The sequence below is a fragment of the Natrix helvetica genome, assembly GCF_964273705.1.
Source record: "Natrix helvetica genome assembly, chromosome: 12".
NCBI classification, from domain to species: domain Eukaryota; kingdom Metazoa; phylum Chordata; class Lepidosauria; order Squamata; family Natricidae; genus Natrix; species Natrix helvetica.
Genome location: NC_138556.1, coordinates 15645821 through 15673806, shown reverse-complemented (window position 1 = coordinate 15673806; position 27986 = coordinate 15645821). Strand labels below are relative to the sequence as shown.

Below are 27986 nucleotides of genomic sequence, written 5' to 3'. Positions count from 1 at the left end.
GGATGTGTTTGGAAAGTAAATACATTTGATGATAGGTCTGCCAAATTAATTTTTTTGTACATTATAATGGTGCCAGCTGGATTAACTAGAAACTCCTGGTTTTGATCAATGGAGTTACCGCTCAAAAAATGCATTACAGACCTTCTTTTTCATTTTTCATTATTAAGAGTTTAGAAAATTCTATATGGTTTATACACGGGCGGAGGATCTAATGGTAACATTGGGTTGTTTGATTCTTTTGTCCCAAGTGCCGTCAAGCTAGGCATACCCGATCTGAAGTTGCATTGCTGTGGAAGAAAAATATTCCTATCATGATAGAAGTGATGCTACTTCCAGACTGTTGCTATAGCGATGAAGGACCCACGACTGAAGGGAATGACTTAAATGATCCTGCAATCAAGCAAGATGCACTGTTGCTGGAAAGATGGATTTTAGAGCCGGTCCCACGGCAGTAAGTTTTTTTATTATTATTATTATTATTATTATTATTATTATTATTATTATTATTATTATTATTATTATTATTATTATTATTATTATGAGAGTTGGTGTGGACTGATGCTTACCACAATCTTCTAGTTATGTCAACTCATCCCCTAGCACAGTGATGGCTAACCTTTTCGGTGCGGACTGCCGAAAGTACGCGCACACCCATAATGCAATGTGTTCCCCACTCCCGCACAGGCACGCATGACCCCCCCATGTGTGTCCTGCCGCCCGCACATGTGCACGTGACCCCCGCATGTGCGCCCCGCCCACCACGCATGTGCATGTGTCTCCTGCATGCACCTTGCCCCCACATGCATGTGCGGCAGAGACCTAAAAACCAGCTGGCTGGCAGGAGGCACGCACACATGTGCGGTGGAGCTGAGCTGGGTGGACAGCTCGTATGCCCGCAGAGAGGGCTCTGCATGCCACACGTGTGCCATAGGTTCGCCATCACAACCCTAGCACAACAGCGGTTCTCGAACCTTTCTAGCTCCACAGACCGGCAACACCTGCAGTGGTGGTGATGGTAGTGGTGTAGAGCAGTGTTTTTCAACCTTGGCAACTTGAAGATGTCTGGACTTCAACTCCCAGAATTCCCCAGCCAGCGAATGCTGGCTGGGGAATTCTGGGAGTTGAAGTCCAGACATCTTCAAGTTGCCAAGGTTGAAAAACACTGGTGTAGAGGATGGTTTTTCACGCACAACCTAGTTCCCACATGTGTGCAAATGAAACTTGGCACATTTGCCCGTCGCTTGTGCGGCCTGGTTTTGACTGGGCCTTGGCTGCTACCGGGCCATGTACCAGGGGTGGGGTCCCATGCCCTAGCAGGATCCAGAAAGAGAGCCTTGTCTGTTGTTGCCTTTGTCCCCTGGAGTAGCCTCCCTTCAGAGAGTCACAAGGCTCTTAGAGCAAGCTTTAAGGACCTGCCTCTTTCCTCAGCTTTTAGGGAACGACTAGTTTGGAAGCAGCCCCATTTTTTCTTTGTTTTCAGTTTCAGTCTCTCTCTCTAGCTTAATATCTTTCCCAGTTTTCATTGGGAAGCCTCCCCGAACCATTTTGGAATGGGGGAGAATCAAAAGTTGATGAATAGATGAATTGTTACCCGAATTCAAATAAAATGACTATGTAACGGATCCTGCTAAGGCAGAAACTTCTTATTCCCTCCCCCCCTGAGCCCCAAATTATATTTATTCACTTGAATAGGTAGACAGGGTTTCCCACTTGTATGTAATCATACCTTGAAATTGATGGAAGCCAATTGCCACATATGGAGGAAAGCCAGCAGTACATATTCTGGATTAAAATCATGTTTCCTTTTGAGTCAAGATGAATTCTCTACACCATGAATGCATCCATGCAGTTTCTTTGTCAGTGAAAGGAAAAAAAATGGTCATAAATGATTTGGTGATGGGGATTATACTCCTTTTTAATGGGGGGAATTGCATTCAAATGTTCTGCCCTTCCTGTGTATTTTTCACCGATGTGTATATTTTCTCTTTTGATATATTTTTAGAAGTGGCGATCGATTTATTGAAGAGAAGACCCTCTTATTGGCTGTCCGCTCTTTTGTGTTCTTTTCTCAGTTAAGTGCTTGGCTGAGTGTGTCACACGGAGCTGTGCCTCGTAATATTCTTTGCAGGTAGGTTTTTGTCGAAAAGCACCTCCTCCTGTTTATTCCAAGCCTCCTTCTGAAGGATGAGAAGCATGCTTTTACATACTGCTTCTGATTTAATTAGCCTGCTTGATCCCATTTAGGAGAGATTGGTTTAAAAAAAAGCAACCCACGTTATTTTAGATTGTGATGCGCCCAAAGGCTCAGGAACTGGAACATGCACTAAATCAAGACTTGAATTGCTTTGACATCTTGCTTTTCATTTTTCAGAGTGAGTGCCGCTCATGTGGATCTGCAGTGGACATTTTCCCAGACACCAACAGAACATCTTTTCCCTGTCCCCAATATTTCTCACAATGTGGCCTTGAAAGTCAGTGTCCAATCTTTGCCCAGACAATCGAACTACCCAGTTCTGACCTGCAGCATTCATGCTAACTTTGGCTTCTATGAAAACAGAAGAGAAGAGACTAACGTACATCAGCGCTGTGATTCCATGAAGACCGAACAACCTAGCGTGGCCAACTCGCAACGTCCTTGTGGCAAACTAATGTGGGCTGAAAGCGTGCTGGGCGTAAAGCAAGGCCCTGAGTTTAACCCCGCTGTTAGAAACCTGAAACTTTATCCCTTAGCTGGCCTCGGATCTGACTTTGGATTGTTAGAATCAAAAGTTCAGGGCTACCCAGCTGCTGTGGAGAACAGGGAGATGTTCTCCCTGTTGCCAGAAACGCCAGAGGGAGCTTTGAAATTATCTTGCTTGGCTGATACCCGTGGCCATAACAGCAACCCTTCTTCCCACCAGTCACTGGGAGAGTCGATTCCTTTGATAGGCTCTTTACTCCAAGAGCGCCATGAAGTTATAGCAAGGATCGCCCAGCATCTCATTCACTGTGATCCGGCAGCATCCCCTGTCACGAGGAAGGCTTTTAGCACCAATGAAACCGGTGTGGCAAACCCCAAGGGTCTATGTCATGCCCCCGATGAGAAAAACGTGCTGAAGAAAGGAAGGGAATTTCCCTCCGTTGCTGCTCACTTGGAACACAACACTTCAGAAAATGTTGGAAAAGTCCAGCTGATACCAGAAACACCCTTGTCTTGTCCCTACGTCCCCCTGAACCAGTGTTTCCACCAGGCGAGAGAGGAAACCAACCCTCTCATAAGCTCTTTACTTCAAGAGAGGCAGGAGGTTATCACAAGGATTGCCCGGCACTTGATTCATTGTGATCCCCCGCGATCCCAAGGGGCGCCTCATGTGTTCGCTTTTCACGACGTCAGTGCAGTTAATCCGAAGGCTTTTCACAGTTCCTGCAAAGAGGACGGCCTGCTGAAGATGGGCAAGGATGTCCCTTCCGATTCCTTCTCTAACTCTCGATTGGCTTTACCAGCAGATGACCCCAAGACAAAACTTAAAACAGCAACAACTCCATTGCATTCGCTTAGAGGTGACGCAGACCATAACGTATCTCCCAGCTTTAGAAGAAAACTGCTGCTAGAAGAGACCAATGAAGTAGTCCAAAACACATTTCATCAGTCTCCTAGTAGAAGTCAAAGTCCTCTAAGTTGCACGACTCAATCATGTAACAAAGAAGGTTATAAATCGGAACTGACAGATAAATTGGAGTCTGTGCTTTCTGGTTGTCCCCATAAACCTCAAGTAGCGAAGAGAGGCCCCGCCAAGCCGTGTTCACATTTCAGATGTAGTAACGAACTGGTTTGTAGAAGTAAATTTAAGGACAGAGCGATCTTTTGTAAAAATAGCGACCCACACTGTTCAAATAATCCCCATGTGGATCAGCACCGAATACTTGAAAAAGCGGCTACAGTGCCAGCATCTGACAGCTGGCACAAATATGAGTCCAGGCACTTAAATAAAGACTCCAAACAACCAAATGTTTCTGAACAAAACTCTCAGCTCACTAGTATCGAAAACTATTTACATAAAGACCATGACATCTTCAAATGCAAAAGTAAACAAGACAGGGTGAAAAATGCCAACGATGAGAACGAAGAGCCAACCGACTATGAGGTACAGAAGCATTGTCAGAAGAAGCCTGTAGAAGATTCCTTGGCTGCTTTTTATGAACAAAGGAAGAATGCAGAGGTGCTGGTGAGTAATGTTTAATTGACATATGGTCAGTTTCTGTTTTATGTTCCTCCGTTCAGCATTGAAAATGACTCAGAAGAAAGTTAATCTCTGCCTCTAACGTTGGTGTGTATACACATACATATTCAAAATGACAGCACCCAGAGAAACAAATATTTGCAACAAGAGGCATGAGAAAGTTCTTTGGCACCAAAGCAGTGTCATTGCTCGCTGGAGATGATTTTTGTTCCCTCTGACTTGATCTTTTAACCATGCCTAATCCTGAAAAGTGAGTGACTACTGAAATCCTTATACTTTGCAATATTTCCTTGTTTGTGAAAGTGAATATTCATAAATGCTTAATGGGGTTAGGTAGTAATATGTGTATAGTGTATGCAGGAAATTTGTGACTTGGCTACTCCGCTACTGAAAGACGATTGCCTTGAGTCAAAAATTATTATAAAAGTACTTCAGATCTCATGGAAAAATATCCCTGGCCCACGGAATTTTTTTCATTTTCACTTGGCAATCCTAAAAACCATGTTCTCTAATGGATACAGGAATTTAAAGCATCCCTATTCCTCTGGTGATGAGAACAGAAATGAACCAGCCTGTCTTTTATATTTGAATTAACATACAGATTAGTTTCCTTACAAACCTTTAGCTCTCTCCATCCAATTGTCATCTTTCAGAAGAAGTTACCCTCGAAAGCACATCTACAAAGTACAGGCACTAGGTGTTATGGTAGACAACATTTATTGATCTTGATCTTTCCTTGATCTGTAGTTCCATCATTGGAGGAATAATTAGTAGGAATAAATTGCCTCTTGATTTGTTAAGTACTTAGGAAAATGGAGTCGTAGTGGCACTCTTTATAACAGGATGCTGTCTTTTTCTTTGGGCAGAAAACAATACCACTCAAACACGCGTGGCGCAAAAGTAATTTTCACCACTTGGATAGGACTTCTACCAAGGCCTTCCACCCCTGGACTGGATTACCTCTCCTTTCAAGTCCAGTAAGTTACAATTTTACAGCCCTGCTCCGTTTTTCCTTTATTTTCCAGGTTTTTCAATAACCACAAATGGTGAAAGCAACCCAATGTATTTAGCCTTTAAGTTATTTTTTGAAAGCCCCAGTTCTCCTATCTGGGAACATTGCCTCATCCAGCCAATTGGTGTTAGTCTCGTTGTTTAATTTTAATCGTTATCACAAATGCTGTGTGCACTAAAATTTCAGACTCTGCCTTAGAATACAAAAACATAAACTGTGTTCCTATCTTTGCAGGTTCCTGAAAGAAAAACACAGACAGGATGCTTTGATCTTGATGCATCATTATTGCGTCTGAAATGTTTGTCCTCCAAAAGGTATTTTTTGAAATATGTTTTCTAACATTTGTATATTCTAAAATATGCTTGGAGCAAATTAATATTTTGGAAAAAGGGTGAATGAATTGGAGCAATTCAGAAAGAGGAGTAAAGATGGTGAATATTGACAGTATGCTCAATAAAATATGACCCACAACTTTGTACTAGGTGTTTGTTTATGGAAACCAGATCATGTTGTAGTCTCTAATAATGCATGGTTGCACATACTGTAGTTCTAAAATAGTGTTTTCCAAACTTGGCTACTTTAAGATACATGGACTTCAATTCCCAGGAGTCCCGTGCTGGCTGGAAAATTCTGGCAGTTGTAGCCTACATATCTTAAAATTGCCAACAAACACTTTTAGAACTATGTGTAACCATACATTATTAGAGACTACAACATGATCTGGTTTTCATAAAATGTTGTAACCCAGTATATTATAGGGGGTTATATTTTATTGAACACATTAAAGGGTTCACAAATGTTCAGTCATCAGTGATGCGAGTTTCTTGGATTCCTCCACCATATCACATCGCAATGTGACAGCAGAAGAAATTGCTTCCATAACGTTTTAATTTATTATTGATAGATGTTGCAGTGCCCAGACTCCGTGATTTGACGTGATTATCACTGGTAATCTAATCAATAAGACAAAGCAGACTTAGTTGTGTCTGTCACTGCTACGTTAGATTTCTTTAGAGAGGGCCTTATTAGTATTGAAGTTGTGTACATTCCTTTTACTTCAAAGCCTAAGCATTTGAGGCCTGTGTGTCTTAAAAGCAAATTACTGGAATGCACATGAATGGAGGAAGAATCTTTGACCTCTGTATTTTTTTTTCTAGTCCACAAAGATATATAAGCAAAGAGAACAATTCTGACATCCATGAGAAAGCACTCCTAAATTCCAGTGCACCATCTGTTACAAGTCTTAGCCTTCTTGGAAACTTTGAGGTAACTTGCATCTTTCTTTTCATAACTGACAAACTGGCTGTTTTCTGTGTTCTATATATAAGATGAGCCAAAACTTACCTCATTAATACAACGGTTTGCTTGCATGGAGAATGTGCCAAGTTCAGGCAGATGATCTTCAGTTAAAAGAACCCAGTCCTACCAATAGCTTCTTCCTGAGACTTTTGAAAGCCATTGCCAGTTGGATTGGCCAGCCCTGAGCCAGAAGAATTAAGTCAGCGCTGGGAACTTCCTTTTGACCAACAACCTTGGCATTTTTAAGCACACTGGCAGGGGAAGTTTTGGGAGCCGAAGACTTCTGCTCTTTCCAAATTCTTTCAAGAGTTCCCTTTTGTTCCTTCTCTCTCTCCATTTTCAAATGCAAATCAAGACTTGATTCTTAGGATCGTATTTCCAGTTCAGACTTTGAGATGCTTCTAACAGCCACGCATGTGGTTTTACCCCAGTGGGTAGTAATCTTCCAGATGGAGGGAAAGGAAGGGCATACATTTGTCCCAATAAAATCATAACTATCTATAAGCGTTTGTCAATGTTGCCTTTGTCCTTTCAGGAATCTGTACTGAACTATCGCTTAGATCCGCTGGGCATTGTAGGCGGCTTCACAGCTGAAGTGGGAGCAAGTGGACTTTTCTGTCCAACTCACATGACTCTTCCCGTTGAAGTTTCTTTTTACAGCGTTTCCGAGGACAACGCGCCCTCTCCGTATATGGTAAATGTGTCAGTGTTCTGTATGTAGAAAATGTATGTTGTGTAACTTTTAACATCTTAAGGGCATAAGGGAGTTGGAAGGGACCCTGGAGGTCTTCTGGTCCAACCCCCTGCTCAGGCAGGAGACCCTTCTATATTCGAAGCATCTTCTACATGTTTCACATGGCTGCCACATGAATCTTGAGAAAAGCTGCACAGATATTGCCCTTCCGATCCAATATTGCTCCATAACTCCAATAAAAGACACCACACAGCCCTGAAATGCTTCTAATTGCCTCCTTGAATGTCGAGACTAGGCAAAAACACATTAACAATTTCTCTCGGGTATAAATTTGTAAATTAATTACTTTGATGTGCTAATTCTTACGTCCACATGCTAGTTGTAACCTTACGCTTCTTGTTTTCTTCTCCTTTCCCTCTCAGGGTGTAATCGCTTTAGAGTCCCTTGGTAAAAGGGGTTATCGGGTACCTCCTTCAGGAACAATACAAGTGGTACGTATCCGCGTGGCAGATAATTACATTGAGTTCATGAGCTATGGAGTCTTAACTCCTTGCTCAATGCAGGAATCCAAATTGAGGCATCTTGGGTGGAGGGGTGGCTAGTTTTTGCTCGAACACAGCTACTGAAGGGAGGGTACCACCTCTTTGTGTAAGAGGTTCCAGCATTCAATCATTCAGACCATTAAAGTTCAGCTGAAATTTGCCTTCTTCTGGTTGAAATCCAGTATCTTGCAAATTGCAGAGAAAGAAAACAAGTCTCATCCATTTTGTGGCGCTTTTAGGTAGCTGAAGGCTTACATCCTATCCCTCTTCAATCAACTTTGCTTCAGGCTAAACTTACCAGATCCTTCAGTTTCTTTCAGGGGCTTAGTTTCTAGTGTTCTGATCTTAATTGCTTTCTGGATAACCTCCCATTAATAAAAACTGTTTTAATGTGTTCCTTGTTCATTATATTTCTCATAAACAAAAATATTCAAAAACAGAAGGCCCAGGACAAATTCTTGTGGCATGTCACATGATGCAACTGTCCAATTTGAGGAGCCACAACTGATGAAATCCCTTTTGAGTCAGCTGTACGTTCAATTTTCACGCCCGTACTTTAGTTTGTTAATTAGAAGGTCATATGATTGCTTTGGTAAAGCTTTGTTGCATCATAGCGCTAAACATTTGCTTATGAAAAAAAACTTGACAAGGAGAGTGAAAATTATCTGATGCTGTGTTTCATTGTTTTAGGTGAAGAAGTACACTTCTGACCCTACAGAAGTCAATTTAGACTAATTGAGAAATAGGGAGATAGTGTTGCGAAGAGACGTGGTTAATTGCAGAGGTCACACTGCTTCAGGTTAAGTGTAAGAAACCTCTCTACACTATTTTTTCCCTTTGAGGATAGGGCTCATTTCTGTGAAAGCTGGAATTCTGCTTGGTGATAGAGGCTCTAAATGTTCTTAGTCCTTACTACAAATCGGCTAAAGATAAGTTCAAAGGAGATGATTAGTTTCCTATCGAGAAATTAATCCGTTTGCAAAATACAGAGATTTTGTAAAGTGTGATTCCTAATAGAATCAATTCTACTAAGCAATGATTAAGTCAAGGCAAAGATTTTTTATCACACTTACATGAGTTAATCAGCTCACTAATGCAAGAGTGTCTGTGTCACATTTACAACTGCATCCTTGTAAATGGCAGTAATATGCCATTGTTAGATGTCTGCATCTTCAGCATTTCATTTCCTTTTGAATCTTGTTTTCCCCCAACCATAGAGATGTGGGTTAGTCAGTTTTATTCAGGCTAAAGCCCTGTAGATAGTCTTTAATTCATGAAAGTTGGTGTCATGATACATTTAATAGTTTTTGGGGTGCTTATAGGAATCTTTTGGTTTTGCTACAAATCATTACATTATTCCTACCTCTCTAATCAAAATATTTAATTCTTTGCAATACCATCCTAAAACAAAACAGGAAATTATGAACAGTAAGCTATAAAACCAAGCTTGGCCATTGAAATGAAGTGTTTTTTTCCCCCCTTCAGTCTCAGAGGTTGTTAAAATTGATTTCTAATTGGAACAGTACTTGATAAAATTAAAATGTACATAAGAGAAGTGTTGACCAGTGGCTTTAAATAAGTGTATCTGTCCAAACACAGCACTGGAAGAGGGAATAACATGTTAAAATTAATTTTTGCAGCTTAAGAAACACCAGTGAGAAAACTGAGCATCTGGTGTTAGATTAGGGTTGGCCAAAACCACAGATTCCTCCATCTTGGCAACACTGGGTGAACAAATTTTCTGGAGGAGATAACATGGATCCATCTTTCTAAATATATTCCATTCGTTTTAATCTGCTTTAGCGATTTCAATGAATCCTCAAATAAGGCCATTCTTTTCTCTCCTCTAGACCTTATTTAATCCTAACAAGACTGTGGTGAAGATGTTTGTGGTGATCTATGACTTACGAGAGATGCCTGCCAATCACCAGACATTCCTGCGGCAAAGAACTTTTTCTGTCCCTGTGAAGCGAGAAACAAGAAAAAGCATTATTCAACAAAATACTAGACATACTGAAGAGAGACTATTACGCTACCTCATTCATCTGAGGTGAGAACGTGGCTGAGGAAACAAAGTTCTGAGATGCCATCTGGCATGACCTTTGGAGGGCTCCAAGGCATGACAGGAGGGGGCTGCACTGAAGATGGCTGGCAGGGTTGTGTTTTTTGCTTTTAAACAGTGATAATACTTGCACGATGGTTTTCCCCAAATAGCAGGAAATGTGCTGTCACTTGTCAGATGTCAGGACAAGTGACAGCACATTTCCTGCTATTTGGGGAAAAGGAAACCTTATACCATTAGTGAAATTAGAAAACCTTCCTGAGCAGGAGGTTGGACTAAAACAGAGGTGTCAAACTCGTGGGCTGAGGGCTGGATGTGTCACGTGCTAGTCATGCCCACGCCCTGGCTTAGTGAAGAGGAAAAAAATTGTGATACATCATACGATGCCGTGATACTGTGAGTTTGACACCTCTGGACTATAAGGTCCCTTCCAACTCTGTTAGTCTGTTATTCTCTGTTATAAGATTAAGATTGGGTTAGAGTTAAGATTGTAAGCCACCCAGAGTGATCTTGTGTTCAGATGGGCAGCCAATAAATTTTACAAATAAATAAATCACAAATAAAATAAAAGGGGCCTTTAAGGGAATTTAGGGACTGTGTATGTTGCTGGGCACACATTAACTAGCCCTTTTCCAACTAATTTAGGAACCCGCTAATTTTAAGTAGCAAGGGGGCATCTTTTGAAACAAGGACCTGATTGGGAATGCTGTTGCGTTCACCCATCAATTAAAACAGATAGATCGCATCGATTTGGTTTGGGAGATTTTCTTTTCCTCCTTATTTGAACAATTTGAATTAATTTGAAACTTAAAACTAAGCAACTCAGGTTTAGCAGTTAAAATCACAGACATCCTCTCCAAAAGAAAATAAGTCTTGGAACAGTCAACTATTTAATGGCTGAATATCCTGGGAGGCACTAATTTGTCACGCTGCTGTGGTGAACCTACCTTAGGAAATGGTGATCAGCAAAAACATTTGAACCAGACTAAAGCTGACATTTACTATTTATAAAGTTGTCTTGCAACACACAAGAGGTCAATAATGCAGCTCTTCATGTGGACTCATTGGATCTCTTGAATGTCTAAACCAGCTTCTGTAAAATAAGCTAAATGGCCAGACATTAATTTAGGGTATACTTGCATCTGGACTGAAAGTTCTTCAAAATTGCTATAGACAGTTTTTTATTGGGAATATTACCGAAAATATACAATAGAGAATTGAAATATTTGATTGTAAACATGTTAACAGCAGCTAGAAATGTATTTGCTAAAAATTGGAAAAATGAGAAAATACCAATGCAGGAGGAAGTTATTCAGAAAATAATGGAATGTGCTGAAATGAGTAAATTGATATTTGAAATTAGAGAACCAGAAGATGAACCGTTTTATAAGGTGTGGGATTTATTTCATCAGTAGTTAAAAAAACATGGAAATGAAAGATGTTGGAGAATTTTCATAATAAGAATATAAGAATAATAGAATAATATAGAATATATTACAAAGGTACATTATTATTGAATAGATTCAGGATGATGTAATGAAACATTATAATATAATGAATCCAATACCTGGAACATTTTGTTTGAAAATGAAGGAATAATAGTTAAAGCTAAACAAACAATGTACAATGATAATAATGTATACATATATACTAGATGAATAATCTGTGATTTTATATACAATTGAAAGTGGGTACTATGGAAAGGATGCACAAAAGCCTTGTAACCAAAAGACATGATGTATGTAATTGAAGAGGGTTTAATGTTTTATGTTTTGTTTGTCTTTGTCTGTCTAAAAATAAAAACTTTTACATTTTTTTTTTTGCTATAGACAGTTCAGAGCGGTCCAGTAGAAAAAAATAAGGGATGCTGTTTTGAGATATAAACATTAATGGGTGCTTAGGGTTAGGGTGCTTTGCCTGAATATAAAAATTTCCAAAGTCGCAATCACTAGTTAAATTTGTTCTTATTTCAAATAACTTTGAACGTTGGGAAAGGTAAAGGTTCCCCTCGCACATATGTGCTAGTCGTTCCTGACTCTAGGGGACGGTGCTCATCTCTGTTTCAAAGCCAAGGAGCAGCACTGTCCAAAGACGTCTCCAGGGTCATGTGGCCGGCATTCACTCAATGCCAAAGGCATTGGCATTGAGGAATGGAAGCTGTGACCTTCCCACCAAAGGTGGTCCATATTTTTCTATTTGCATTTTTTACATGCTTTCAAACTGCTAAGTTGGCAGAAGCTTGGACAAGTAATGGGAGCTCACTCCATTACACGGCGCTAGGGATTCCAACTGCCAAACTGCCGACCTTTCTGATCGACAAGCTCAGTGTCTTAGTCATTGAGCCACTGTGACCCACACGTTGGGAAGCAAGCACCAAATAAATGAACTGAGAAACAATAAGTCACTTTTGTACAGGTTCACACTGTCATTATTGCAAACGGGAACTGCAGTTGGGATGCCAAAGAACTCATGAAACCTGACGATATTGGCAGAACTGTAATGCGAAATAAAATATTTTTTTTGAAAAAAAGATCACATGTATGGAGACTCACTAGATTCCTAGGTAGAAATACTGCTAATTTTTTACTTAGGTTCATGTAGGACTTCAGTCTTGTAAGACAATGATTGTTGTTATGTGATCATTTATCAGTTACCTGTTCCTTTCCCAGGTTCCAGAGTTCCAAGTCTGGAAAGATCTACCTCTACAGAGACGTAAGACTTCTGTTTTCCCGAAAATCTATGGAAGTGGACAGTGGCGCTGCATACGAACTCAAATCTTACACTGAATCTCCAATGAATCCTCAGTTTTCACCCCGGTGTTAGCAAAACACAACCGTGAAACTATTTCCTCAATGACCAGATTATTATTCAAGACAAAACAATAAAATATCCTGTGCAAAACCTGAATCACGGAGGTAGTGAGAAGGATGGTCAGATGGGAGTCAGAACCTCTTGGACCAATTCAGAAAAGTTTTTAGAATGAGCTTTGTGTATTCTGAATAGACTGGAACACACTTAGTCGTAACCTTTTTTTATACTCGTTTTAAACCACTTCATTGGATGTGTTGCAATAGCAGAGTCCCAAATTAGTTTAGTGTTTACACCTTATTTTTTATTTTTTGGGCTATTTAATATTTAATGTTCCTTTCACTTAAGTGATGTTTGTCTTTACTGTTCTAATGTAGCACAAATCCGATGTAAAATCATACTACATATTTTTGACATTAATATTGAAATCTTGAAATATATACAGAACCTTTACTTTGATGCGTGATGTGTTTTTCAGTGACTCCTAACACGCTTAGAATAAAAGATGGGATTTTGAACTTCTGTTATATTATACTATGCAGAGGATGTGGGGACAGAAGGAGGATCGTGTGTGTCTTTTCCATTGCTCATTTCTTTCCATGCTTAGTTTCCATGATGAACACAAAATCATACTACCAAAAGAAAAATGTTTTGATTACTCGTGGTTAAGTCGACTCATAATTAGCACTTCCTTTCTTCTTTAAAGGTTTCTCCTCAAGCATGTCACTTTATCCTAATACCCCACATTTGACATTACACTGCTGTCCCATGCCTGACTTTCTCAGACTACAGGTTTTTTTTTTTTTTTAAGATGTACTGTGAAAACAAAGTCATATTTATATTGTAAATATATGTGAAAGCAGCTATATTTGAATTCTGGCTTTATTTTGAGATAGTCTTTGTGCTCAATGGATGGAGGGCCACCTCCCCTTTTTATGTTCCACGGTTGGTTCTAGAAAGTGAATTCTTTTATTGCAGTATAAAATAATTGCAAAAGAACTTCCCATGCCATGTGTTAGTACAGCTGTTGTAATGGAAGAATACTTGTTGGAGCTGTGTTTCTCAAGCTTAGCAACTTGGAAGAGGTGAACTTCAACTCCCAGAATTTGCTAGTCACCCTAGGGAATTCTGGGAGTTGAAGTCCACACATCTTCAAGTTGCCAAGGTTCGTTTGTTTATTTTATTTAGTTTGTCAAACATATAAAAGATACGTATTATTAGTGTAAACGTAAATATGAACACAGTAAATGGGTATGAATAAGTGGAGACAGTAGGACAGGGACGGTAAGCACGCTGGTATTCTTATGCACGCTCCCTTTTACGGACCTCTTAGGAATGGAGTGAGGTCAACAGTAGACAGTCTTAGGTTGAAATTATGGGGGTTTGGGGATGTAACAATGGAGTCAGGTAGTGCATTCCAGGCCACTCTGTTTTCTGCAATCGAGTTTGGAGCTGTTTACCTTGAGTTTGTATCTATTTTGTCCTTGTGTATTATTGCGGTTGAAGCTGAAATAGTCATTGACATTTAGGACGTTGTACCAGATAATTTTATGTACTATGCTTAGGTCAGAATGAAGGCAGAATAATTCTAGGTTCTCCAAGCCCAAAATTTCAATCCTGGTGGCATAAGGGATTCTGTTGTGAGCAGAGGAGTGAAGTACTCTTCTCGTGAAATACCTCTGGACCCCTCAATTGTGTTAATATCCGATATACAGTGTGGATTCCAGGCAACAAACTATGCAAAGGTTTTGTATGCCCTAGTTTGCAGTACAATGTTACCGGAGAAGACGCTTCGCAAGATTAGGTTGAGAAACGCTGCTTCAGAGTATTCTCTTAATGTGATTAGTATCTGAAAGAATTAGAATTTAAGAGAAGCATCATTCTTATATTGCTTATATTTCTCCTTTGTTATTCAATCCCAAAATACAGTGTTAAGCAAAACAACAAGAACAACAACAACAACCCACCCTTGGTTAAGCAAAGTGTTTTATCCCCAACAAACTTAGTTCCTTTGCAAGTCTGAAAAATAAAAAATAGTCTCTGGGAAGGATTCTTTGTCTTTGTTCCAACCAAAGTTTTGGTTTTCCCCCCTTGCTTATTTGGATACAAAATCCTTTTACAAAAAGTATGTAACAAAACAAATTAGGCTTATTCACTATACAAATCTTACCTTCTTACTAATATAGAGCTTTAGAGTAATTAAATAATTACTGAAATTTCTTGGCATGCATTTGAATATGAAACATCTAAACATATAAATGCTTCAGATCCAATCTTCAGTCCCTTTGGGTACTGAAACTAGAAAGATGGCTTAGAAATTTGCTGTCAGTCAAATTCACTCAGTCATTTTAAAAAAGTCCAACAGATGAGTAAGCAGAGTGAGAATTGCCTTAAAATGCAAGGTCACTTCTTTAATATTACTTAATGTTAGGTTAATTTAGAAGCAAGGCCAGTTAGCAATCCAATTTATCCTTTGTCGATTTCCCATTTTTTCATCCTCAGTTTCCAGATTCAAACATTTCCAAGTGCACAGACATAGATCCCATTGTTACACCAACGAGATCTTTCTGGAATCGCGGAAAGACACGGCTCAAGGCCGCAATCCCGTATATCTCTACTCGTGAGAAAGCGCTTTGAAACGTCTCAACTGCTTTACTGCAGCCTTAAACGCTCCTCTCTACATCTCCAGTGGGACAAATAAGGGCATCTCCTCCAGAACTTCAACTCCCAGAATGCCTCGGTATTCACTCCCAGTGACGTGAGCGATGACGCGCGCAGCCTAACAGCCAAGCTCGCGCAAGGAGCCAGTCGCCCTCCGCGCCTTCTCTTGGCTTGGTGTGTGGCTCGCGCTCATTTTGCTCTTTCGAGCCGAAAGAGGAAGTTTGGCCCTGCCGGCTCGCCGTCTTCGCCGTCGGCCATCTTGTGAGCGGCTGTGTGTCTGAGGAGGGGGAAGGTACCAGCGGCCGCAGGCGGTGGTTGGCGCTTCGCTTTCCAGGCCTTTCTCGCCCGGGGAGGGGTGGTTCCTGGCATCCCGGTTGTCTGGGCGCCATGTCTGCGGAGAACCTGGAGCCCGCTTCGGCAGAGGAGCAGAAGGTGAGAGGCAAGAAGGACGCTCGGGAAAGAGCGGCGGCAAAGACAGGAGGAGAAAAACTTCCAGCGGGCGAGGGAGGAACGGCCGTCTCTCCGGTCTCCGCCGACCATGGACGTGAGGGGACTCCCGCCGAGGCCCGGGAGAGGCCTATCCGGCGGGGAGGGAATTCGTGTGTATGGGAAAAAAACGCCCCTCCTGTTCTCCCCCTCCCCCCCACACAGTGGGGTCTGCAAGTTTTCCCCCACCCGCGTGGCGCGATTTTCTCTCACGCCCCCGCGAGAAAGTGTGAGAGAGGGGGACACCCACCCACGCGGCCAGGCAAGCTTCTGCGGGTTTAGCTCCCCCCCCCCATCTCTCCACGACGGTGGAATAACTCCGAATTGGATCCTTTCCACACCCCCCCAAAAGCGGGAGGGGTTTCCCAGGAGCCCCCGGTGGGTGTGTCCGTCCCCCCCCCCCCCGTGGCTGCGGGCGCCGGGGGCGTCTGATTGCAGCAGGCGAGGCGGGGATTCTGACATCATCGGGCTCTCATGCGCAGCCCCCTCCCCTCCCCCCCCAAGAAAAATTAAGGAGTGATGATCGGATATTCAGGCTGTGCCCAGCGGCCTTCTGCGATTCAAGGTAGCCCATCCATCCTATCCCCGAAATTTGGGCTTTAGGTAGATCTCTGCCTTGTGTTTAATAGCCTTAAGGATGAAAGCTGGGTTTGGAATCAAGAGTAGAACTGGAAGGGACCTTGGAGGTCTTCTAGTCCAGCCCCCTGCTCAAGCAGGAGACCCTTAGGCCATTTCAGATAGGTGGCTGTCCAGTCTCTTCTTAAACACCTCCGAGTGAGGGAGCATACACAATTTCTGGAGGCAAAGCTGTTCCATTGATTAATTGTCTTCCTTGTTAGGAGTTGATCCTTACTTCCAGGTTGCTTCTCTCCTTGATTAGTTTCCATCCATTGTTTCTTGTCCTGCCCTCTTTGGAAAATAAGTTGACCCCCTCTTCTTTGTGGCAAGCTCTTAAATACTGGAATACTGCTATCATGTCCCCCCTAATCTTTCTTTTCCCTTGACTAGCCAAATCGAAATCCTGCAACCCTTTTTCATATATTTTAGTTTCCAGGCCTTTATATGACCATTGGTTGGTCCCAGGACTGAACGTGTTTCAGTCCATAAAGAAAGAGCAGAAAGTGTTGAAAATAGAACAAACATGAAGGAGATAACTTAGTACCGTGACTCAAAGGTGCTTTTTCAAGAGGCAACTGGGCTTTCTGGTTTTTCTTTGAAGACGTTTGACTTCTCATCCAAGAAGCTTCTTTAGCTCCAAGAGCTGAAGAAGCTTCTTGGATGAGAAGAGAAACGCCTTCAAAGAAAAACCAGAAGGTCCAGTTGCCTCTTGAAAAAGCACCTTTGGGACAACCATGTCCTGGATGACTGAGAATCTCCATAGACACTTAGTACCTTGGCATTAAAATGATTGGATTGTGTTGGCTTGTAGTGCAATCTTGTAAGTAGGGATCTTACCGGTTTGTTTACATGGGTAGCATCTTACACCTACTGCAGTATTGCAAAGTTGACGGTATGTTCAATGTATGTGTTGCGCAATTTGTCTTTATGTTTCTGTAAATTTGCAAACATAACCCTTACATTATTTAGCCAAGAAACAATTATGAAGTACGATTGGCTTATATACTTTTTAAAATATTAGGATATCAATTGTGAAATCACAAAACCGTGTAATAAAATGCCAGTTTCTTATATTTTTAGGAAATGGAAGATAAGGTAATTAGTCCTGAGAAAGCTGAAGAAGCAAAATTGAAAGCAAGATATCCTCATCTGGGCCAAAAGCCTGGGGGCTCGGATTTTTTGAGGAAGAGACTTCAGAAAGGAGTAAGATATAAAACTAATCTACATAATAAAGGGAAATGTTTTAATTTATCTTTGTTTGCTCTGAAACTGAAATCTGTATCCTGGTATAATAGCATATAGAACATTCAAACAATACATTTAATTTATCTTCAAGGATACAAATGAATGCTGTAGATCCCCTTTTGAGATACTTCATGCATTCTGTTCATAATGAATGCGTTCTTGGCATGTGATTGCAATGCTACATACCCTATTCATTAATGTGAACAGGATGTTGTAAGCAATTCTAACTGTCAAATGATAACGAAACCAGGATTCTCCATCTTGACACATTTTATCTCTATTTGGTGAGTTTTTCCAGATAAGGATCAATTTATGCCTTTTATTCTACATATGCATCAACTTGATTAAATTAGCCTAAATGCTGAAGCATGTATGTAATTCTTGGAGGAATGACATTATATTTTTGTTACATTTCACTTGATATATTTATCTTGCAGCAAAAGTACTTTGATTCGGGGGATTACAATATGGCAAAAGCAAAGATGAAGAACAAGCAGCTTCCTACTGCGGCTCCTGATAAGACTGAAGTCACAGGTGACCACATTCCTACTCCACAGGACCTTCCACAACGGAAACCATCTCTTGTTGCTAGCAAACTGGCTGGCTGACTAGGCTGGCAGAACTGCATGAAACTTCTTATTCCCTTAATCTTTCCTTAAGTTTTTTTTTCCTCACATTTTTGTTTCCACTAAGTCATTGACTGACTGCTTGGCAGGTAGTGGTAGCGTGTGCTGCTATTGTAAGAGTCCAATTAAGAATTGCGTAGTCCTTGGACGAGTTGAGAACAATGCACTGATTTTTTTTTTAAAAAGGACATGTTTTGTTTAGAGCAATGTAAAGTAATCTACTTGAAAAATGTACATATTACCCGTTTGCTAGTGTAGGGCTGGTTCCAGCAAGTGACAAAGCAAGTTTGAAAATTTTTAATGTTCTGGCGGTTCCTTTCCCCCCCCTTGTGTTTTGGTTTTGAAAAGTAGAGGTTTTAGACAGTAAATTGCTAGAAGGTAAAAAGCATGTATTAAAAACGATGGGGCTCTCACTAAATTTGTGTATCTACTCTTGAACTTGAATGGCCTTAAACCTACTTCAGCTTTAACAATAGATTTTTTTACTTGAGCAATATTTGCTCATTTTGGTGTAATTCTTGTAAACTTTGTGCTTATTGACAACTGTCTGTTGAAGCTGGTATTCTTTTGGGTCCTGTAGCATAGAACACATTTTTAAAGTGGATGAAGTGTGCATGTGCATTGACTGCATTCACTTTTGTGCCATGTCTGTAAATAAGATAGTTTTGCACAATTTTTGCAAATACGTTAACTTTACACTTTTAAAAATGTGCCAACTGCAAGCACAAATTCTGTCTCTTGGAAAACCATAATACTTATTTGAATCAAAACCTCCTTGGTGAAAAGTAATATTGTATGCTTAAAATCTGGAAACTGTTGAAGCACTATGGGTAGATCAGCTTTACCAATGCATTTTCCTGTTAATTGATACAATGTTCAGTACAAATATTTCCTCTATATATACAAAACAGCTTATTTGGAACAACGAGGTTCTATTTATTTCAAGGGACTAAACTTAAAACACATTAAGCTACTTTTAATCACCCTATATAGGGACTTCCAGCACTACTGTATTTCTTCAGCACATTTGAAGATCTCTTTTTAAAGTTAAATGCAAGAAGTTTATAAATCATAAAATTATTGATACTTCTGTGCTGCTGCTAGAGGCCTCCAATGTTATAAAAACAGCACCTGCTATTTTAGGAGTAGTTTAAAAAGAATACAAACTCTCTTTAGATTAATAAGTAAAGATGGTATTGGATAGATTTGATATGTTCTAAAATTATGATGTCTTGTAAGATAAGAGTGCTTTGTCATTGTATATTATAAATATTAAAAGCAATCGTATCTTGGATATAATTGGCTACCGATACACATAAAAATTAACAAAATTACTATTTTGTCTGTCTTAAAATCTCAGATTTACTTGACATTCTCATTCTGAAAGATTTTCTGTATATTTGACTTATTAGGCAATAGAAGCTGGATCTTTCCCAAGGTAGTCTCTGAAAGTAATAAATTTCTGCTGCACTTCTTTTATAAATAAATTCAACATTCATACAAAGTAAAGAATAAATTAACGTTGTTCAAGGTATTGGGCCATAGCCTTGCTACATCTCAAATTTTAAAAGGTTACTTTATACTGATCCGAATCACTCTGTTAGCTGCATGGATGACAGAATTGAATAATTTGTAATTTCTGGTTTATTTGGGAGGGCTATTTTGTCACTTCTTCCCTAAAGCTATATTTTTTTCTTTTGTCTCTGAGTAGTAATGACATAGATCTATTCCTGCTATAATCTGCTTCAATTTTATGTCTCAGTTGTATTGGAATTTGAATGTCGGGAAGAGTAAAATCAGCACAGGAAAGCTACTTCGTTAGGGATAGAATTGAGAAACCAGTATCTGATTTCAGAACATTTATATGAATGTTTTCCATCAAATTTAATGGAAGCAGTTCTAACAAACATTCAGTTCCTTCTTTATAAGAGGCCAACCCTGTTGAGTAGCTTAAAATGACTTCCTAACAGATTGCTGCAGATTATAGTAAGGTGAATTGGTTTGGTGGATAAGGAGGTATATAAACTATGTTAATCTAAACATTCCATTCTCCTGCTTACAAGTTATATTTTTATATTGATAAGACTGGACAAATGTTAAGGATACGAATAACACGAGCTGAACGATGGTAAGAATATCTATTCCAGTGCCAGTCGGCTTTGATAATGAATCTGTCTCTTAAAAAACCTCAGCAACTGAAGATAGGTTGGTCTTCTATTAAGGATACAAATAGTTTGATCAGTAATAATTTCTCAGAAGAGAGAACGGACATCTAAGCTGCAGCTTATTTCAATAAGATAAAGCTGTTACGTATGTATATATACTGTATAATATGAGTTTTACCATTTGATACCTTTTTCAGAGATCTGCACTATAGCCTAACTATCTGCTTTATGCAGTGATTAGTAATGCTCAAGGATGTCTGTATTCAAAATAGATGGAAGCCACCAAACTCCTCCCCAGTGGCTCAGTAATAGTGTGTCAAGTGATAAAATTTTCCCTGCTTCTGCTCTATCCACCGACTTTGCCCATTGTCACAAGAATCTGTGTGTGAACATGTGTATGCAGAGGCCACATTAAGAATTGCCTGCTCTGATAAGTTCTTTGATGCATTCCATAACCTGAGGCGATGAGGATTTCAGTTGCTCCCTACAGTTTTCAATCTGTATAATATGCATAATAAATACAATTAGTTTTCACTGCTCTGTAGAAACATTTGTCTGGTGTTTTACTGATACCCCCTCCCCCACACCCACCCACAATAACTGCCTTGAATCCCTTAATTCTGACTAAAAACATTTGGTTTCCATGGAATTAATTTTATATTAAGGAAAAAGCTTGTTTTCTAGTATGTATTCAATATTAAACCTATAATGTTCTTGACTGTAACTCTATATACCTCAGTTCTTATTTTTCTAAAAATTGTATTAAATGTTATGATTTGATTTTAATACACTAATAGGCTTGTTTCTATGCAATTCATTTATGAAAATTGATTCTGAAAAACAATCTGAGAATCATCAGAATGGATTCTTCAGACAAATTCCTGCAGTAAACCCTCTTTATAGATACAGTAACACTTTGGTATCGGACATAATTTTGGTAAACTGAAGAAGCTGAATTCCACCTGCATAGATAACCTTAGTTCTTTTAACTTTTTGAATAGAAATACTTTCTACTTGCAACCAGACGAATAGGATCTATTCCAGTTGATAAGGCGGCCAAGTTGAATGTAAACCAACATTTACAAATGGGGGTTTGGTAGACCTTACTAAACTTTTATGAGTGTTTCAGAATTTTTGGAAATGTGTTGGAAGGGGGGGCAATGTCATTAGCTTTAGTATAAAAATATGACACTAAGGGAAAGCACTGTAGCTATCATGTTTCTGTTAAGAATCCAGTCACCTGGTTAATCTATTTGTAAACTGACTTTTTGGGGGGGGGGGGGGGGCTAATCTAAATTATGCTAGTAAAATTCTCCAGTCTGTTTTTACTCTCCAGTTGGCCCAGATGGTTGTACCGGAATTTTTTAAAATCAATGTACTTCAAGTCTGCCAATTTAAAGAACGCATTAAAAATTGGGACCGGATACTTCTGTGGAATTGAAATTTCCACACTCTTCAACCCCACTTTTATGTGCTGACTTTTGGCGGTTGCAGCATCCCTGTTGGTCATGTGATTATTTCTGATCCTCTCTGCCAGCTTTCTAGCAAGCAATGGGGATGTCGGCAGGAAGTCAGAAGTGGCTCCCCTTCCTGGTGTATTAATACCACAACCATTTCTGAATCAAGGTACTTCAAGTCTGCTAGTTTAAAGAATGCAGAAAAAAATCCAAACGTCATCCCTCCTAATGGAATCTACACAACGATCACACCAGTTTTATTTGCAAACTTCTGGCTGCTGCAGTGTCTCCACACCATAATTTTGAGAGGTTGGCAACGCCATCCAACATCAGAGTAAAAAAAACCAGCCTAATTATGCCTTGGGGAAAGGAGGAGGATGTCGTATAGTCAACACACAACACCGAACATCAGGAAGTAGTCATCTTATTGTATTACTTTTTTTTGGAAGGATGATTCAGTGGGCCATAGGTTGTCTGGTCTTGCAATTTATTTTGGGGACTTCACTAAGAAGTCTAACAGATGGACTTTGTTGGATTAAGCTTAGTGGAAGCCCCATCTTTTGCTTAGCACATATTGGCCATGTGTATACAACAGAGACCAGCAGTATTACAGAGGTTGGTTTATTCAGGATATTGTAAAAAAGAAAAAAGGCTGGCAGCAGGTGGCAGCACTTATCCATGACTGAGCTTGAAAAGTAGGGTTGAGTTCGATTTCTACTTTAACCCAGAAAGCAACAGTACGATGGGTGCATATGGCTTATTTCATGATGGCTTGATCCTGTTTTCATGGGTCGATGAGTTGAAGACTGGGGGATCCCTGATGTAGGACGATGGCAGAACCAGCCCAACAGCCATTATAGTATAATGTCTATATCATATTTTTCAAGCAGTCCTCAACCACCATCCATTAACTCAGTCTATCCTCATTCTCCCCCCCCCCCCCCCAATACAGGTAGTCCTTGACTTACAACCACAATTGAGCCCAACATTTCTGTTAGGTGAGACACTTCAGTTTTGCCTCATATTACAAGTTTTCTTGCCACAGTTGTTATGCAATTGATAAGTTAGTAACCCGGTTGTTAAGTGAATCTGGCTTCCTCATTGACTGTCAGAAGATTGCAAAAGGGGATCTTGTGACCTTGGGACACAGCAAAGGTCATAAGCATGAACCAGTTGCCAAGCCCCTGAAGTTTGATCACATGATACTGGGGATGCTACCAAGGTTATAACTCTGAAAAATGATCATAAGCCACTTTTTTCAGTGCCACTGTAACTTTGAACGGTCACTAAATGAAGTGCTGTAAATTGAGAACTACCTGTATTAAAGGCAAGGGGCAGAACAGACCCCTCCCTGGCTGAAATCTTACTCCCTGATGTTAAGTGTCTCACTGGGTCAGATGGAAGATTTCTTTTCATTCTTGAGGAATTGAATAGAGTAAGAGAGTTGGAAGGGACCTTGGAGGTCTTCTAGTCCAACTCCCTGCGTAAGCAGGAAACCCCACACCACTTCAGACAAATGGTTATCCAACACCTTCAGCGTCACAACTTCTGATTAATTGTTCTAATTGTCAGGAAATTTCTCCTTATTTCTTGATTCTCTCCTTGATGACTTTCCTTCTGTTGCTTCTTGTCCTACCCTCAGGTGCTTTGGAAAATAGCTTGACTCCCTCTTCTTTGTGGCATCGCCTGAGATATTGGAACATGACTGCTATCATGTCATCCTTAAGTCTTTTTCGTCAGACTAGCCATGCCCAGTTCCAGCAGCCATTCTTGATATGTTTCAGCCTCCAGTCCCCTGATCCTCTTTGTGGCTCTTCTCTGCACTCTTTCTAGAGTCTTCTGGTGGCAAGCTGTTCCACTGGTTAAGGGTTATCATTGTAGGCACGTTTTTTCCAGGTTGCTTCTCTCCTTGATTAATTTTCGTCCATTGCTCCTTGTCCTGCCTTCAGGTGCTTTGGAGAAAAGGGTGACCCCCCCTTCTCTTTATGGCAGCCCTTCCCTCAAATGCTGGAAGGCTGCTATCAGGTCCCCCCTTAATTCTCCTTCTCCTTAAACTACACATCCCCAATTCCGGCAACCATTCACGGTTATGCTTTAGCCTCCCCTCATCCTCTTCGTGGCTCTTCTCTGCCCCCTTTCCAGAGTCTCCACATCTCTTGGAATGTCTCTCACGAAAGCTTTCCACTTTAAACGTTTGGAAGGGTTGGAGGGTCGGCCCCGCACACCCCAAACGGGCGAGGGGCGCTTCCTTGATGCCCTCCGCGACCACCCTCTGCCTCCGCCCGGGAAAAGCAAGAGGGTCCCCGTCCGCCGGGCGGGCCCCACCGCCGGGGGACGGCGACGCGCACGCTGAGGCGCCTCCGCCGGTACCCAGCATGCCTGACGAGTGGCCGCCCGCATCTCCTCCTCCTCCTCATCCCTCTCCTCGGCGCATCCCAGGTAGCGACATGGCCCGCCCGGCACGGCAGCCGCTGCCCGCCGAGGGGAGCCACTAAGCCGCCCGCCTCTTTCTCTCTCTCCCTCCCTCGCGTCCGCCCCGCCTTCGGCTCTTCCAGCCGGCCCCAAGGCCGACCTCGCCACCGGCCTCGGGTGGGAAAGGCGGCGGCGGCGGCGGCGGCTGCTGCTGCTGCTCCTCCTCCTCCACTACCACCACCGCCATGGCGGCCTCCGAGCTCTACACGAAGGTGAGGCGCGCGCGCGAGCGCGGGAGGAGGCCAGGCCTGCCCGGGTGACCGTTGGTGGTTGCCTGGCAACGCCGTGAGGGGGGGCGCAGTGGGGGGGCAGCGCCCCCAAAGAAGTGGCTGATGGCTCCCCTCTTTTTTTTAAACTGGGGGGGTCTTTCTGGCGGTGGGGGAGAAGGAAAGGAGTGATGCCCCCTCCTCATCCTTGCTTGCATGCGGCATTGTCTCCATAGCTTACTGCTGCTCATTGAAAGCCTGTATATTGAAAATCTATCTATCATCTATCTATCTATCTATCTATCTATCTATCTATCTATCTATCTATCTATCTATCTATCTATCTATCTATCTATCTATCTATCTATCTTAATATCTATCTTAATATCTATCTATCTATCTATCTATCTATCTATCTATCTATCTATCTATCTATCATCAATCCTCTATCTCACGCCATAGGTTCCTGCTCTGTGTTTTATTGGGGGGGATGCAATCCAAAATTGGATACCACAAGAAACAAAAGAGTATGTTTGTGTGTGTGTGTGTGTATATATATGTATGTATGTATGTATGTATGTATTTATGTATGTATAGATGTGCATTTCTTACTCTTTTTGTTTCTTGTGGTGCCCAATTTTAGATTGCATTCCTCCCCTCCCAATAAAACTCAGAGCAGCGTGCCTAACGTCCCTGCCCTACTGTCCCCATTTATTTGTCCCCATTTCCTGTGTGTCTTATTCGTGTTTATTCTTATTCCTGTTGTCTTGCACAGGAGGGACAAACTAAATAAATAAAATGAGATGAAATAAACATGGCAACCTGCCCCCCCCCCGCTCCACCAGCAGCATCTTTTCCGCCTGCATCTTCAACTGCCTTGTCCTCCATTTATTTTGCCTCCATCATTATCCCTGTCTCTCGCTCTCTCTTTGCATATCCGAATGCAAAGGAAATGGGGTCATAGCATCCTTTTTATGCCTTTTATTTTTATAAAAAGAAAACTTATTTAAGGACTTTCCCACCTGCATTGTGCAGTTTTGGTAGGCCCTTCCTCAAGATTCCTCCTCAGAAGGGGTTGGGAATTTGAAGTCGCTGCCCTAGAAAGATTTTAAAAAGCATCGTTCTGTGCATTGGAAAAAACTTGAGGTTTTTTTTTTATATGATGGCAGCTCTAGGAGGAATAAAAACTGCTTCATCAGCGCATGGATGGAAAACTGTCTTTTTGTTTCTAATAAGGCTTCTTTGAACTACCGGTTTTTCTATTCTGCTACATAACTATGAATCATGTTTGGTTTAATTGTGTTTATTTCCAGTACTTATAACGCGGCCCGGTCCCCAAGAACTCTGGGTGGTGTACATTTAATGAAGAGAAAAAACTGACATTAAAGAACTGCATCCAATTTAATATAAAAATCCAACCGCAAAAGAAAAGCAAAAATAACACCCAAGATCAGCACTCACTTGTTTATGGAATTGCAGCAAGTTGGGAGTTCCAAATATTGCTGAAATGAAAATATTGTCGACCATAAAGTGGGGGCTGTTTTAGAGAAAGCCTGCCTGGTGAACATCAAAGGAAACCTTTGGGCTCTCTGAATAGCCTGGCTGAATGGGGAGATATACGTAATTTTGGCAAACCTTTTCCTAATTGCAATGTCATTGTAATCTTTTTTTTTTATTCTGTCCAGCAATAAGTTTTGTTGTCTTTGGTGGTAGAAGTAGTAATTTTACTTCCTTAAGACTGTACAGCTAGTGATAATCTGCGTCTGGGAATGAGGAATAAGAGATTGATGTTACTAGTGATAAAAAATATTTCACAACTACAAGGCTTTGACTATTGTGCTATACATTTCTTGCTTGCTGTTATAATTTAGGCAAATCTTAAAACGGAAATTATTTAAGCAGGTAAAACCTGCTTATTTCCTCTTTTTTTTTTTTTTGGAACTTCCCATTCTTTATTTCTGGGGGCAATTCTTTCTCTGGTTCCATATATGTTGGTGATGTAGATCTGTTTGTTGGAATATGAAAAGTACTTGGGTCTGTAGGATGCTACCAAAAAAAGTTAACATGGCAGCTGTGACTGTCAATGGCAGCTATGACTGAATGTTTCTTTTATTCATACAGTATGAGAAATTAAAATGCATGAACGGTTAACATTTCAAGAGGTGGATTTAGAGATGGCCCAGGGTTCTGTAACTTAAGATGCTGTGTTCGTCTCTAGAGATTCTCGAATTTTTCTTAAAACTCTTCTGTTAGCTTTTCTGCTGTTTGGAGAATTGCAAAGCCCAAAAAAATGGTGATGTAGAAATGGCAATTTGTTTTTTCTTTAGGGATGTGCGTTACATTAATTAATTTTGGATTAGCATATTACAATTTAGTTAATTAGCGTACATCAGATCACTTTCTTTTTATTTTACTTGTTCTTTTGCGCCTTTTGAAAATGATTTTTCTGGGGTGGTGCCTTTGAATCAATCTTGACTCCTGGTAAACTGCCTGGACAAGTCCATGAGGTTTTTTAGCAACATTTCTGGAAATAGCTTGCCATTGCCTTCTTCCTAGAGCTGGGAGGGAGTGACTGGCCCAAAGGCATCCAGTTGTTCTCATATTTATCACAGTTGACTTTGCGCTTACACAAGGTTTATAACTCACATTTTGCCCAGTTTCTTATCTGGTGCTTTTGTCTACTGCACTAAACTGGGTCATTTTGAAAAGTTAGGCGAGTGTAACTCAATTCACAGGTCCTGAAGGATGTGCAACCTAATAAATTTTCTAATCACTTCATTTACAGCGATGTTGCAGTCTTTTAGCTTGAATTGACTCCATTCATTAGCCAGCCAAGCGTTTGTTCTTTGAGTACATAAATTGGAACTAATGCAGTTCAACGTTAAAAAAACCCAGGAACCACATCAAGTGAAAAATCCCCTAACTACTGTGGCAAGGCAACAAAATCCCTCTACTTGTGATATTGGCTTTCACTAGGTGACAGATGGTGCTGATCTGTGGAGAGTGGAATAGGGTGGTTTTATTTTGAAAATAAGGAAAGCCATTTAGCAATTAGATTAGATTAGATTAAGAGAGTTGGAAGAGACCTTGTAGGTCATCTAGTCCAACCCCCGCCCAAGCAGGAGACCCTAAACCATTTTTGACAAATGATAGTCCAGTCTCTTCTGGAAAGCTTCCAGGGATGAAGCTCCCACAGCTTCTGACGGCAACTTCTGTTCCATTGGTTGATCGCTCTCACCGTCAAAAAAATTCTCCTTATTTCCAGGTGGAATCTCTCCTTGTTCAGTTTCCATCCATTATTCCTTGTCTGGCCTTCAGGTGCTTTGGAAAATAGCTTGACCCCCCTCCTCTCTGGCAGCCCCTCAAATATTGGAACACTGCTATCCTGTCTCCCCTGATCCTTCTCTTCACTA

General features: G+C 40.9%; 3 protein-coding genes across 4 annotated transcripts in view; all 3 read left to right on the top strand.

The window, feature by feature from the left end:
• Positions 1–13090, top strand: part of ATOSA (atos homolog A) — a 29737-nt gene extending 16647 nt beyond the window's left edge. Inside the window, exons 4-13 of the mRNA XM_081965046.1 lie at positions 249–451; positions 2003–2128; positions 2372–4205; positions 5087–5197; positions 5467–5546; positions 6390–6498; positions 7067–7225; positions 7648–7716; positions 9618–9817; positions 12499–13090. Coding sequence (XP_081821172.1) covers positions 249–451; positions 2003–2128; positions 2372–4205; positions 5087–5197; positions 5467–5546; positions 6390–6498; positions 7067–7225; positions 7648–7716; positions 9618–9817; positions 12499–12652 — 3045 coding nt within the window. The 3' untranslated portion in view covers positions 12653–13090. The remainder of the gene's footprint in view (positions 1–248; positions 452–2002; positions 2129–2371; positions 4206–5086; positions 5198–5466; positions 5547–6389; positions 6499–7066; positions 7226–7647; positions 7717–9617; positions 9818–12498) is intronic.
• Positions 13091–15417: 2327 nt separating this feature from the next.
• ARPP19 (cAMP regulated phosphoprotein 19) lies at positions 15418–21242 on the top strand. Its single transcript, XM_081964758.1, has 3 exons — positions 15418–15730; positions 17483–17605; positions 18085–21242. The coding sequence occupies exons 1-3, from the start codon at positions 15686–15688 to the stop codon at positions 18253–18255; spliced, it is 339 nt and encodes a 112-aa protein (XP_081820884.1). The 5' UTR covers positions 15418–15685; the 3' UTR covers positions 18256–21242.
• A 2918-nt stretch (positions 21243–24160) lies between these two features.
• Positions 24161–27986, top strand: part of MYO5A (myosin VA) — a 65619-nt gene continuing 61793 nt past the window's right edge. For both annotated transcript variants that reach the window (XM_081964531.1, XM_081964532.1), the window contains exon 1: positions 24161–24579. In XM_081964531.1, the coding sequence (XP_081820657.1) occupies positions 24553–24579 (27 nt within the window). In that variant the 5' untranslated portion in view covers positions 24161–24552. The remainder of the gene's footprint in view (positions 24580–27986) is intronic.